Source organism: Uloborus diversus, chromosome 8 (genome assembly GCF_026930045.1).
Source record: "Uloborus diversus isolate 005 chromosome 8, Udiv.v.3.1, whole genome shotgun sequence".
Lineage (NCBI taxonomy): Eukaryota > Metazoa > Arthropoda > Arachnida > Araneae > Uloboridae > Uloborus > Uloborus diversus.
The window spans coordinates 78,498,064-78,512,778 of NC_072738.1; the positions used below are offsets into that span (position 1 = coordinate 78,498,064).

Consider the following 14,715-nt stretch of genomic DNA (forward strand, 5'->3'; position numbering starts at 1 on the left):
AAAAATCCAATTGCATTTTTTCCTTCTTTTCTATCGACTATTTTCTACAATAGAAAATTTTTAGTTGAAATACAAAGTGTAAAAATCTTCACAAAATTTTTGGATCATATTTCCGATTTTCAATGCGTGAAAACCGCTTTCAGTGGCGTTAACCTCCAGAACTCGCATCGTAAGCAAAAGATGAAGAAGAAAAAAAAATGTTTTATTTTTGTTTCCACAAATATTTTATTTGTTTCAGCAAGTATTATTGTTTAAGTACAATGACAGAAAAGGCGCTGAAATGTGATATATTTCTGAACTTTTTTTTAAAACTTGTGATTGTTTAGTATTGTATTACTAATCTATCAGCATTGAGTATCCATGTAAATAATGTTTATGTGGAATTCTTCCGTTGAACTTGGCGTGTTGGGATTACTTGGCTCTTGTGTTTACAAATCCATCAAAGTTACATGACATTTACTTTGTTCGCTGCAAAGAATTTTAGGGAATTTGATGAGGTTTTTCCTGTTTTTATACGCCTCGTTTGATATTTTCTACTCCATACAAGGCCAAAAATAAATCAGTCAACGAACTGATAAATAATTGTATGGTTTATTTCAAAAAGGTAACATCTGTTGAAGAAAGAAGAAATAATAATGAAAGTTTGGAAAACGTTACTGGTCTTATCTTTTACTACTATTTCGTGAGTAGGTATTTGTAAAGCTAGTGCACTTAATTAAACTTATTTATGTTTGATTATGCCATTTGAAACTAACAGTTGTTGTTGTGTGCCAGCTAGGCTGGCAAAGTGGGGTGCAATGCTTCACTTTTCCAACTGTACTGTAATTTGGTGTGAAGTCAGACTTCTACAGTACACCACATGCCATATAATAAGGACCCGTTTATAGGGTAGGCAACCATTCACAGCATAACAACTCATTCACACAAAGAAAGGAGAGAGAAAGTACGCCGAGCCGGGATTCGAACCTGGACCTTCCTGTGGCAGTCAGACTTCTCTGACCACTAGACAAGGCAAGCGGTAAAACTAACAGTTGTTTCCTTTAAATAAATAAATGAATTTAAAAAAAAAAAAAAAAACGGATGAGATCAATAATAGAGGTGTTACATTTTCGGAATAAATGATTCAATTAAATAAGCAACACCTTAAAATAATATATCGATGGTAATAATTAAATGAGTAGGTATTTTACATGTTGCCTGAAACGGAATTCAAACTGAAGAAGAAAAAAGGGTCTGGAAAATATCTTTTGATTATGCGTTTTTCTTCCAAGCCAGTTAGCTGTCCAAGGGGGAAATTTTTTTTTTAGAGGGCTTTTCCGAGAAACTAATGAGACAATACTTACAAGTTTCCTTTGGCAGCAATAATAAGATATCCGAAAAATAAGTACTAATGGAACTGCTATGTGTACTAGTTGACATAGTCTAATTTAAACTTTTTTCTTTCGAGAAAAAAAATTAATGCGACAACTTTTTGTTTAGTATTATTTCTTGCTGAGCCATTAACACGACCTCGTAGAACCTTTGTGTTTTGAGGGGGTAGTTTTGATTTTTATAACTTGCCGTTTACCTAAATATCCTGGTTTACAATTAAAGGACTTGGGGCAAGAATGTGATATGCCACATCAGTTTTTTCTCGGTAGGTCAATTTCCAACTTTTGAAAAAGTCTACAAATATTTTTTATAGATTTTTGTACATTCTATATTCTGCAATACTAAAACCTAATCCGTTTTTCTGACAGTGACATAATCCATTGTCATGTTTGTTTCAATTATCAAAGCAGCATTCAGAACACAAAATGTACAATTTCAAAAGTGTGGCTTATGTTCCTGCCCCAAGCCCTTCAATTTTTGATCGGAAATGTTTTCGGCTTGAATTCCAGAACGTTTCCAGGGGAGAGCCCCAAGTTTCTCTTCCCCAGAGGTCATTGAAGATCGTCTCAAACTGCGTTTTTTGAACTTCAATGTTGAAAATTTTCCAAGAGGGGACGCCCCTCCCTTGTAAACGCGTACTGCTTTCCATTGATTAGCTACGTAATCATCATTATTAGGTTTCACGAGTTTAGTTTTCTCAAGTTGGTGGCAATAGAATTTTTGATGCAGAATAAATGTTTTAGGTTTTTTTTTTTTTTTTCAAAGTGTGTGTAAAATTTGAAACGCATTTATATTTTATGGAATCCACGCTTCCTACTTTCATAACGGTATTATTTGCACTCACGACTCACATACTGCAACACTTAATTTTTAATTAAAAATTTTGCTTCTACGATTCTTTTGTACTTTTGCCTTTTCAATTGATGTGATTTGGTTTGTGTCGAATTATTTCATCGTGATCGTGTAACTATTATTTTATTCCTTTGCATGTGACCTTTTTGCAATCCGATTACTCAAATCCTTTTCTGTCGTGCACGGAAAAACTGGCGCGATAGTGCATAATAATAAAACGTGAATAGCACGTTAATGCTTGTGTCAAATACGCTGGCGTGTTTCTTGATGAACGGCTGACACACACTAAATAAATCCGACAAGCTAACTAACAGAACGTTCGTTCGATTTTCGAATTAGTTAACTGTATTAGGCAAAATTCGTGTGTGGAGGAAACTTGCTGAATTTTTTTTCTTCTCAACATTTATGGTTTTTAAAGTGAATTATGCAACGAATTTGTAACAACAACAAAATTTGCCTTGTGGCGGAGAAGAAAAAGAAAAAAGAATCAGCAGTCAGCATGAAGACTTATACTCATACATCATTCTAGAAAATGCTCACATTTATTCATACTTTGCCAATATTGGTTACCCCGAGTATAAGCAATTAGACATAGAATCGAGAACTATGCAGTTATCAAAACACTGCTTAAAGCTTGACCACGGATAGATGGCGGATGACCTTGAAGCAAAACATCATTTGTATCATTTGTAATAGGTAGAATCTGCCAGAAAGTACCGAATAGTAAGAGGTACGGTCTCGTTAACCCTATCTATTCCAAAATAATACCAAGAACCTATTACAAGTGATACAAATGATATTTTTGCTTCAAGGCCATCCGCCTTCTTTTCATAGTCAAGCTATACAGACCATTAAACCTGTTGATCATCTGGAATGTATACTCACTCACTATTGACAATGCTGAGTAAAAGTACAGTAGTTCAACCAAACGAAGTCATTTTAGGGGCCAAAGTTCCATTGTATGAAAGGCGGGAAATTTTTAAGAATTTCTAAATTTGCGTTAAATATCTGCTGCGCAAATTTTGTATTTTATTCTAAATTTATTTGAAAGTGCTTCTACGAAGTCTTTAATCCTTTCTGCTCCAGTGACTCCTATGCGAAGCAACTGTTTGTCAAATTAAAAAGGCAGCACACGCTTTCGGTGTTTCGAATTCATTTGGGATCAAAGAAAAAAAAAGCATATTTGTTTGGTTGAAGTTCAGTGACCCTGGAAAACACAAGTAGGGTTCTTATTTTCAAATAACATTTTTAAGTGGTTAGGGGAGAGGGGTACATCAGTAAAACAAAAATCGATTCATTTTTATGCCGATGAACTCAATTTAGTAAATAGATGACATGCAGTAACAAAAATAATTACCAAAAGACAAGCAAAAAACCAATTTTTTAATCGCCGCTCAATTTTTCTCAAATTTAAGCGTCAAAATAAGAGTACGTAATTTAATTAATTAACGAAATCGACGGTGTACTGCTTCGAATTTTTAACTTAAACTTGCTCTGCGGCCTCAATTGGTAAATGATCTTTATTTTGGATTTTAAAACAAAATTCTGGTATTTGCTTAAAACATCATTACAAAACTTCTAAAAAACAAAACCTTCAACAACATTCTTTTCTTTTTTGAAGAGAAACAAGTTACAATAATCTGATTTAAGAATTGCTATTATTTCACAAGTTCGTAAAAAATCTTGCTATAACAATGCCACATAAACTAGATCTCATTCTGATTCAAAAAACACAAATTATGTTGATTAAATATCCTTAGTCAAATACTTTTCTCACTTTTGATTGCTATGTCCGTGTTAGCTTTGTTCTTTTCAAACTTATTCAGGTAGGAAAAATTGAGGAATAGATATTCCAAAAGGCTTGTCGTTCTACAAGAAAATGACAAATATTGCCTGGTTGAGATACTGCCTAAGATGATATCAATAACGATGGATGGGTATGTGCCCAAATAATGGTTCGAAATCCCATCATTATTGTTGTTCATCCTCCAGGCCTTGTCAGCAGTGGAGCGTAGAACCAATTTCTGTCGTTTTTTGTGTTCTTATTTGATATTTCACGTGTTCGACGGAAACCTAGTTTTTGGTACATGCAGGTGGTTTAAGTTTCGATTGATGAATGTACCCTCATAGTATAAGTGGGTCAGATCAGTTCTCTCTTTTGTTTTAAAGTAAAACATCGTTTTTTATGCTCATCTGCTGGTGTGTAATATTTTCTAGTTCGTGCAGGTAAGGATTCATGTAGTAAAATATTCTTTTAACATTTAAAACATTGTAAATTTAGGGGTTTGATTCAGCACTTCGGGACAGTCTTGCTTCGCTTTTATTTGCAAAAGTGTTTGGGTACGCATTATACTTACGTGTGATCTAAACACGAATTTTAGTGGACCATTTTAACATTTTCCATAATATGCTCAACACATCCTTCAGCTATTTTTGTACCTGTTAGAGCTCTAATTTTAAGTAATTTGCTATTGTGCATTTTCTTTTCTTACAAATTTGAATTAGCTTCCAATCTCAAATTGTTTGCAATATGTATAATTATTTTGTCTCTCTTTTCCTTCATTCTTCTTCATCGAATCGATTTTCATAAAGTATTTCATAAATACTGTGCGAAAGAAATTCCAAATATTGTAAATGAAAAACCTAAGATAAATTCTTTTTTGATACAAAACTCAATATGAACTCGTAGATATATGAACAAAACTGAGATCGATCAAATTCTTTGACTATTATTGGCTGGGGGCACCAATACTTTGCTTGATTTCGGCTTATTTTATGATGTGATTTGTATGATCTGTACAAGTTGTACGTCTGTTTCAAAATCATCCTCTCATGACCTTTTTGAAGATTAGAAATCGGGGTTATTTTGTTATAGCAAGTAACAACCAAGGATGAAGTTTTTATTTCCAGGTTATCCGGAGGAGCAATGAAATAAAAACAGACGTGAAATATAAATGAACTACATCTTTGAAATACTTGCCGGCCATTTTCTTCCCTCAATTATCATTTCTCACGTCAACAAAATTACTTCCAGAATTAATACTTGAATTGTCAACGCACTTTAGAACCATTCTTAAGTGGACTCTGAATGTCGCTTATCGTAGTGTTGTGGATGAATCGTGCTGCTTTTAAGTTTTGTACTACAGTAAAGTGAACAACTTGAGATATGTTTTTTAATCTGAGCATTTAGAAGGCTTTTATTTATTCCTTGCTTAAGAAATGAATAAAAAGGAACTGTAGGTGAGTTCAAAGTACGTGTGTCTTGTAAGTTCGTGCCCCAGTCATCTGTTTCTGAAACTATTTTGTCAAAACTTATAAACTGTAGTCATATGTAGATAGGATCTTGATAGGTTTTTAATGCGTGCTCTCAGGCAGTAATCCAACAGTTCCGACCACTACAAAACGAAAAACAATATCAACATGTAAAGACCTCAAGTCAGGTTTGTCAGGTCAGACTGCATTCCTCACAGTTTGTCTTTCAATCTTTTTTTTGACTTGATCATTAAAAAGTTCGTCCAAAAATGCTACCATAAATTACCTCACAAACTTATTTCATTTGGTAAAATCTACAACTACAGTTCAGCAGCTGTTTTATCAATTAGAATCACAGCACAAATTCGCGATGCATCAAAACCATAATCATATTTTACAGAATCAATTGTCTCGTCGTGTTTACAAAAGGTACATGGGTAAAATCTCGCTTCATTTTTCATGTATTTTGTATTTTATGCTCAAAATGTTTCATTATCTTTGAAGTTGGTGTTTTTTGCGATCCTCATGTACTTAATTTTTTTTCCAGGTGATATGATTACATATCTACTCATCCTTCTACTTCAAGTGCAGCATGCATTCTCACAGGGAGCTGAAGGCTTCTTCAACGGTTCATCTTTTGCATCCATAAGTACTTTATTTGACCCTCGTGCAAGGACTTCTCTCAGTTTCAGGACATGCTCCAGCGGCCAACTCTTGTATCAAGAGGGTATTACTGGGGACTTTATGAAATTAGCGCTGTTACCTAGTGGTACTCTTGAGTTTTCTTGGCAGGTGAATAGGCATCGCCACGCAGTTACTCTAGGGTCTAATCTCATTGACAACCACTGGCATGATGTGGACTTAATTCACAGACTGGGCTCTGTGACACTCTCTGTGTCGCGGAAGTCCCTACTCATAGCAAATAGTTCGAACGAGAATAACTTGTTTGATATGCGACTAGAAAGTGCAATTCCGCAACTGGTCGTTGGCAGAGGCTACACTGGTTGTATCCTCCAAGGTGCTGGTGTTGTGTTAAATGATTCAAACGTCCACTCGGAAGATGTTACCTGGGGTAAATGCCCATTACCTGACAGAGGGGATTGTGGTAAGTGCTTTTTGTTTCATATCTTTCGCTCCTCCTTATTTTTTTCATTTGAAAAGTTTTTTTTTTATTATTGAAATCAATTCTTCAAAGTTTTGAAATGTTTCCGTAAAAATTGTAATGTGTGAAGTAAAATACAATATGGTCAAAAGTGCTCAGACGCTCTTCAGAAAAATGGATTGTCGTTTGTTATGCAATCGGATTCGTCATTCAATGTTTTTATAGTACTAATAATGAGTTCTTGGGAATTTATACAAGTTGATTGCTTTGTCATAAGTATGCGAGGAGGAACAACTCAATAAAATTTACTTATTTTCCATAGAGATGTATGTTAGAGGTGATGCGTTGAGGCACGAACACGAATACAAACTGAATCATGAAAGGAAAACTACTTACAATATAACTGTAACGTGATTCTTTGCATTACAATAAACGCTTACAACCACAAGCAATAACAAATCAGGCAACATCGATTGGCTGGCAGTGGGATGGCCGGTAGGGTGGGACCAAAATAAAAAGTTTTTCAGATAAACTTCTAATAGTTGCCAAAAGTTGTCTTTAGTGATAGTTAGCTAATGTGCAAAATTTTACGAAGATCTGTTAATATCTCCCGGGGGGCTCTGTGGTCGCAAAGTTTTATTATAGCTTTTTTCCCTGGATTTCATGGTTAAAATGTAAAAAATAATGCTGTTAACTAATTTCATTGCATTTTTTTTACTCATGAGATATCTTCATGCATTAAAAGTTTATGAAATAACTCATAAAAATTGCTTTATAGAATGTATTTATATTTCCAGCATCTTAAAAAGAAGCAAAAATGTAAAAAATAGACTTTTAAGACATTATTAAGTAGACTGAATTTTTACAAAATGTGACATAAAAAATAATTAAAATACAAAAACATGATACAAATAAATTAAACAACATTATTTAAATATGAATGAAATATTTAAAAAAAAATGTTTAAATGTACACTACATACATGGTAGAAAAAGTTTTTGAGTCACAGCTAGAGCTTTCACAAAAAGAGTCCTTTTTACTGTCAAAGATAGGGGCAGTCCATCCCTCGCTTTTATTCCACTTATGGCCAGAGATGCACCCGTCCCCAACTTTACGCAATGCTCCACGACTTGAGTATGACAAGGAAATTTCCACTTGTTTCGAAGAAACTGAGGAGCATCTCCGGTTTTCACACAGTCATGATACCTCATACAGTATCATTGTTATAGAAGGTTCTGTTATAAGCACTACCAATTAATCAAGTCTACATAGTCGGAAGAAGAAAAATTAAGCACACTAATGGTAAAAGTACAGATATTAATATTATTTCTAAAATTGGTGTCTCGTATTCTCAAAATCCGACAAGCAGCTAATTGCCATAACGCGCCTTCGATCATCATTTAACATTGCCAGCAAAATATTTTCAGGATGTGCAAAAATAGCGTTTCTCTGAATGACAGGATCGATGGCATGTAACAGGGCAGCTGGGCAAATAACGCGACAGATGAATAACTTGCCACAAGTTTCGTGCACCATCCTTGCATGGTGGGTTGCACTTAATTAGAAACCAGTAAGGTGTATAAACTTGAACAATGAATGAAACGGGTAATTTTTAATTTGCTGTCGAATATTTTGTGCCGATGTACAAAGCAAAATTCGATTGGCTGTTATGAGCTATCTAGAATGACTCAAGGAACCAGATAATGTTTCAGAACGGCGTACGGAGCAGTTGCCGCTAAACGGCTTCAAATATTTCCAGTAAATATTTCTGGTTTGTACTTAAGTCATGTCTGTCGATAGTTGACATGTTTTTGGAAATTGCACTCAACGGCCTCATATTTCACTAAAGATAGGGATTCGCAACCTCGGAACATTTTGCCGAAAGTACCTCTGAATCCTCGGGGACTAGTACTTGGTCCATCCAAGTGTTATACTAACTGGCGAAGAAGCATTTCGTTGCCATGAAGTTGGCATATTAACCACTGTAATGATCTATTATATAATGTTTCAAGACATGAAATTACGCCACCTTTTCTTCCGGTATTTATAGCAGTACCGTCACATCTGATGGCGCGCAACTGAGCAATATGGATTTTGTTTTCGGAAATGAAATCTAGTATGCCGTTGTCCTTCTGCGTTCAATTCATTTGGCGAAATATGCCCTAAATATTTTTTATCTCGCAGCATAACCAGAGTTACATGCTCTTCAATAGCTATTTTTCGATGATCACTGCCGGACAGGGGCGGCATTTCAATATTTCATTTGGGGGGGGGGGGGTCGAGTTTTTTAAACATGAATTTTCTCAGCATGGAATGAAATAAGAGTTCATTTTTTTTAAAGTAAGGTCATTAAAGAAATTCAAATTTTAATTTCCACACTTTTAATTTATTTTATAGTAAACTATAACAGAAAAGATCTTGATACTACCGTTTCTAAAGTAAATTTTTAATGCATGATTTTTGGAATCTAGAAGAAGAGGAAATCTTGGTACTATATTCCGTCAATATCCAGTGGCGTGCTCTTGGCAGTATAGCTGAAGATGAAAGTCTTGCTTGTCCCATCATGTACAAAAAAAAAAAAAAAAATCTCTAACCTTCTGAGACACGAAAATGATCTTTCACAGTTAGCTAAGCTGATTGGAATCGGGGAAAAATAATTGAAGCTACAAAGTTATGTTAGAAAACGCATCTTTAAAATTTTTCTCTTTGAAAAAACCCACGCAAGTTTAAAATTTGTGCTCTAGTCTTCATTTTTCATCATTGAAGTACTCTGGCTCTTCGCAAAATAATTCTTGTGGCTTCGTTGAACAACTTTTACTTGTAACTGAAATATTATATTTACCTTGTTTAATAACCTGCACCTATAATATTGAAATTGATTTATCACTCAATTTTGTGTTAATTTCATTAGAAAGTGAATGAATTTATTATTTGATACAAAATATTGTGCCAATCATATGACTTTGAATCATCACGTGGATTTTTGTCACTTTTTTTAATGTTTTTCTTTTTTTAGTGTGTCCAATAATTCCAAATTAGCAAGAAGCTCTTATTAGGAGCTCAATCAAGAGTTCTAGCTTTAACTTTTGAAGACCATTTTGTACCTGTCAGTTAAAGAGCACCCAGCAAAAGTATTTGTTGATGCACGATTTTTTTTTCAAAAACAGCGTGTCTTTCGTAATTAGTTTCCATGAAAGTAAACAATGTATTGAATTGCTCAAATATGCCTTTTAACAGAAGTAATCAATGTTCACTCACTAACTGAACGTACATATAAAATATAAGCGCAACAATTAACTCAAAGTACCAAGGAACTTCTCGTAAAAATCGGGCCAGTCACACCTTTGCACAGCCCTTTCACATTGGAAGTAGAAGCATCATCTTAACACTGGACTTACAAGTATGAGGCATTTAACCCATATGAGGAAGTTTCTTCTTTAGTTGAAACAAACTTATTCTCCATCTGTTTTTTATTCTGAAAGTTCTAAAAATGATTCATGAATTTCAAAGTTATCCAAATAGCGAAAAACGCTTACTCGTGGCTGGGCAGGTTTCCAGTTTCATCAGCTTTTACTAAAGATCATCTACAGATTTTTTTATTTTTTTTTTTTTTAAATTTCCTACTGCATATGATCACTGATTTGCGCGTTATGTAAATTGAATTTCTCGATTTCTTAATATTCTGCGCAAAATATTTGGGGTGCAACCGCTCCCTCTTGTTCTCCCTATTTGCTGCCCCTGCTGCCGGACTCAGATTGTTTTAAGAACAACGTACCATCCTTCCGTTTCACTTTGCTGGGATCGATTATATTTGAAGGTGTTTCACTGAAATGGCATTTACAACTAGCGATATCGAAAAGTTGTACCCGAGCTTCTAATAAAAATAACTGTATCTTTGCGTTAAACGCATCTAATTTAACTTCTAATTTTGTTCATCGTTTTCTTCAGGATTCTATATTTGCTCTGAAAATGTCAAATCATTTGAACGATTCGTGTATGCGAAACTACTGGAACAGAGGAGCGATGCCATGTCTCTTCCAACTTCGTGGCTACGTCCTCTGAAATCTCAGTCACTGGACTCTTTGGAAGAACTAAGCACTAAAAGCAGGGACCGATTTACACACTTGGGTGCCCCGCGACACTGACAAATATAGTGCCCCCCCCCCCCCAAAAAAAATATGATGGTAATTTTTGGATATTATTTTGATAGAAAGAAAACTAAAATAAATTCCTGATTTTCATGTAAGAAAATTTTTTACAGTCGCAGATGGAGAAACTTTTATGGTTAAGGTAAATCATAATGTGCTTTCTGCGTTCCTTTGTTTTCTCCTTTGTTTTTTGTAGTAAATTCATCTATAATGTCCTTATAACCAAGTTTTGCAGTCAAACTTCCTTCTATTGATAATAGAGCTAATGAAGATAATTTACTATCAGAAATGAGAGTACGCAAAGGACACTTCTCTTCAATAGCAAAAATGATCGTTCTCCACTACAATTTGAGATTGGCAAAGTCAAAAACAATTTCAGGGCTGTATCTACTTTGGCAAAAGTGTCCATTTACCAAGTTTATGGATTTTTTGTAACTTTTCGGTCATTAAACTTTCTTTTCCGAAGATTGAACTAAAATGAATAAATTCACCAGGAAAAGATTCCTCCAAATCACAGGAGAAAGATTTTTAAAGGTCTTTTGCACTTTTTCGAATATTTTGTTTATCGCATTCAAACGAGCAGGGAAATTTCTTTAATATGCCATCATAGGCTGACATTCCGAGTTTTAGTTTTGTAATCAAATTATCACAGATTACATAAAAACAGAAGACCTTGAAACTTTGCTTAGAGTCTAATATGACTTCTTCACATTGTCCATCATAAAACTGTGATGGAGTTTTTTTCTGTCTTTGCTCAAAAAAAAAAAGAAGAAGAAGAAGAAAATGATGACAGAAATGTGGTGCCCCCTTTCCTTTGGTGGCCAGGGCCCCGAATGCCCCACCGTAAATCAGTCCCTGACTAAAAGCGAGATTTAATACGTTTTACGATGATGTTGGCGAGAGAGAAAGGGGGGGGGGGGGCATTCTCTTGAAAAATATTCGATGTGTAGAAAACGCAGTTTTAGAAGATTTTTGGCTATGTTAATAGATGGAGAGATTCAGAGTCCTCCGCTGATAAATTTTCAAAATTGAAATTCAGCTGACACAATCGTAGGCGATATTCAATACTGTTAGATGGATAGAGGATTTGGGAGATCTCCCGCGAAAAAATTTCTCAATTGAAGCCTCAACAATGAAATTTTTGAGGATCTTTGATAATATTAGGAGGAGGACAGGTTCGGGAGACCTCAGGGAGTTTTTTAAAATCAAAGTCTAAAGACGAAATTTATTCGACCGTGAATGATGATGAATGATTAATTGAGATGGCGGTTTTTGAAGGTTACGTTGGGAGCACTCTCATGGTTTTTCGAAAGTGCAGGCCTAAATACTCATGTGTAGACCATCTTCAATAACGTAAGGGGAAGGGATGGGGTTTGAGAACGTTTTCTCGGATTTTTTTCAAATCCGAAGTTTTAAAAACTGACTTCTTCTAGGCCAGCTTTGGGGACGTAAAAAAAAAAAAAAAAAAAAAAAAAAAGAATTTGGAGTTCTCTACTCTACCCTTAGTTTGGCTGCGTCCCTATCTTCCTTTTAAATTTTAATTATTGATAAACATATTGTGCTAATACTTTCTTCCAATTTTCCTTTGCGAAGTACGATTATTTGCTTGGATTTCCCATAGTAAAATTCTCAATTTCTAGCCTAATATTTTTGTTTTCCCGAAATACAAGCGTCTGCGGCCCCAGAAAAAGAACTTTTAACATTTTGAACGGATGTGGTTATTTTCTGTGATACCTTAGGTCCTATTTATTCCACTTCATTTTATTTTAAATGTGTCTCCTACATCTCTTGATCAAGCTTTGATTTACTTACGATTTTTGCGTCCAAACATTTAAAACTTCTGTTGTAAGTATTCATCACAATACTTTGAATCTTTTTTAGCATTAAACTGTTTTTCCCCCTCTCTCTGTTTCAAATATATTTCGGCAAACTATGCATTTTTCTCCACTTAGAAACGATTTCCAGGACAACATTTTTGGTAAGAAAAATTACATATGGGAATGTTTCGGCGGCCCCTATGAAGTCATCCTATTTATTTATCTATTTTTTTTTTTTTTTTTAACTGAAGAACCATGAAGCATGGTATTGTATAACCAGGGTCGCCGAGAGACAAGGCGTACAAGTTTTGTCGCCGGTCCTCCCTCCCATTATGTTAATTTTACTTTATGCACAATACTTTAATTTGAGCCGGGGTAGTAGTTTCTGACTAGACAGACATATCCACTATGCGGTCTAGTTAATAGCGCACTGAATACTTTTTTTTTTGCGTTAAAAAATGTTTGAAGCGGACATTTCCACGGCCTTTACTTCGATAATCTTAATAAAAGAGAATCATTGATGTTCCTAAATTGTATTTTATGATTACATTTTCCATTCCAATTTTACAGAAAAAATACTTTTTGTCCCTATTATTTCAATTGTTCATTTAAATTTACAATTTTAATTTTTTAAAACAACAAAGAGTTTTCCTTTTTCTTCGTTTGTTGCATCGCTAAAAGAAAATTGGCGGCCCCACTTCTGAAAAACTGGAGGGGTGTAGCACCCCCTACACCCCCCTTGGCGTCAGCCCTGATTTCACATGATTCTAGGAGTTCGACTGCAGTGCCTCTTCAAATTACGAAATTTTTACAACAAAATCATGCATTGCTTTCTCTTAATGTTAACGTTTGACGACCAAATTTTTTTTGAAAGCTATTTCATATAGTATTAACACATCAATGTTCTTTAGATGTAGAGAGGTGAAATTAAGATTTGTTAAAAGCATAATTTTTACATTAAAACCACGAAATTATGGGAAAAAAACCAATGCTAAAACTTTGCAATCACAGCGCCCCCTGAAGATATTAATCTATCTTCGTCAAATTTTGCACATTAGCTAACTATCACAAAAGACAACTTTTAGCAGTTATTAAAAGTTGCTCAGAATTTTTTATTTTTCTCAACACCCTAATGGCCGGTCTGGCCATTAGTGATCTAATGCATCTGCAGGAAATCAAGAAAGTTCTAATTTCAAAAGGGGGCTCGAGCCCCCCCCCCCCCCCCTCATATGGACGCCTTTGATTAGTGGCTGATCAGTGCTACAGCTGTATCAGTAATAATTTCCGAGCATTCATATGCCGAGCCTCCCCCCCCCCAAAAAAAAAAAAAAAATTGCTCTAGTTGCGCCTAAACACTCCCATTTTGAAATACTGCTGCATTCTGCTCCAAAAAAGGCGAAATTTGCCGATTTTGTACCAGCTTGATGCACCGAGACCGAATCCGGAGTTTTGTTTTTAAAACTCACCTAAGTCGCTCAATGGTCAATCAGTCGCTCATGGGCAACGATTTCTACACTACTTTAAAAACTGAGATTGTCCGATTTTGCGGTGAGCGGCCGGAAATAATAAAAAAAAAAAAGTTTCATTCCTTCAAGTTTTTCAAAAGTGTTTTTCAATCGATAAAGAATTTCTTCCGATGTTTTGCAGTTATGTCAAGAATTCATAAACTGTTACCTACTTTTTAACCCAACACACAAAGGAAGGGGGTTATAAGTTTGACGTATCTGTGTGTTTGTGTATCTGTCTGTGGCACTCTAGCGCCTAAACGGATGGGCCGATTTTGAAAAAACAAAATTTGTTTGAAAGGAGAGTCGGTCGAGTGTGATCTAAGCTAGGTTGTGTCTTTGGTTGGCATTAATTAACGAAGATATTAATTAAAAACTTCTCAATGGTTTTTTGCGATTTTTACAGTAAAAACACGTTAAAAAAAAAGGGATTTGATGCCAAAATAATGAAAAAAATTACTGTTCAGAGTTGCCATCTCGCCGGATTTCGGCAGAAGACTTCCGTTTTTACTTCCTTTTACATAGTAAAGGAAGTATTGTATTCGCGAAAAAACATTTCACTCAAAAATCGGCCTTAATTTAAATTTTGCTCGCCCCGGATGAATCCAACCAGACCACACGTAGATATATGCCTAAGAACTTATAGATACCCGAGTTAATTACAATGA

General features: G+C 34.9%; 1 protein-coding gene across 1 annotated transcript in view; it reads left to right on the forward strand.

Moving 5' to 3' along the window:
• Window positions 1–14,715, forward strand: part of LOC129228270 (protein crumbs-like) — a 138,233-nt gene that overhangs the window by 67,105 nt on the left and 56,413 nt on the right. The window contains exon 2 of the mRNA XM_054862939.1: window positions 6,023–6,580. Coding sequence (XP_054718914.1) covers window positions 6,023–6,580 — 558 coding nt within the window. The remainder of the gene's footprint in view (window positions 1–6,022; window positions 6,581–14,715) is intronic.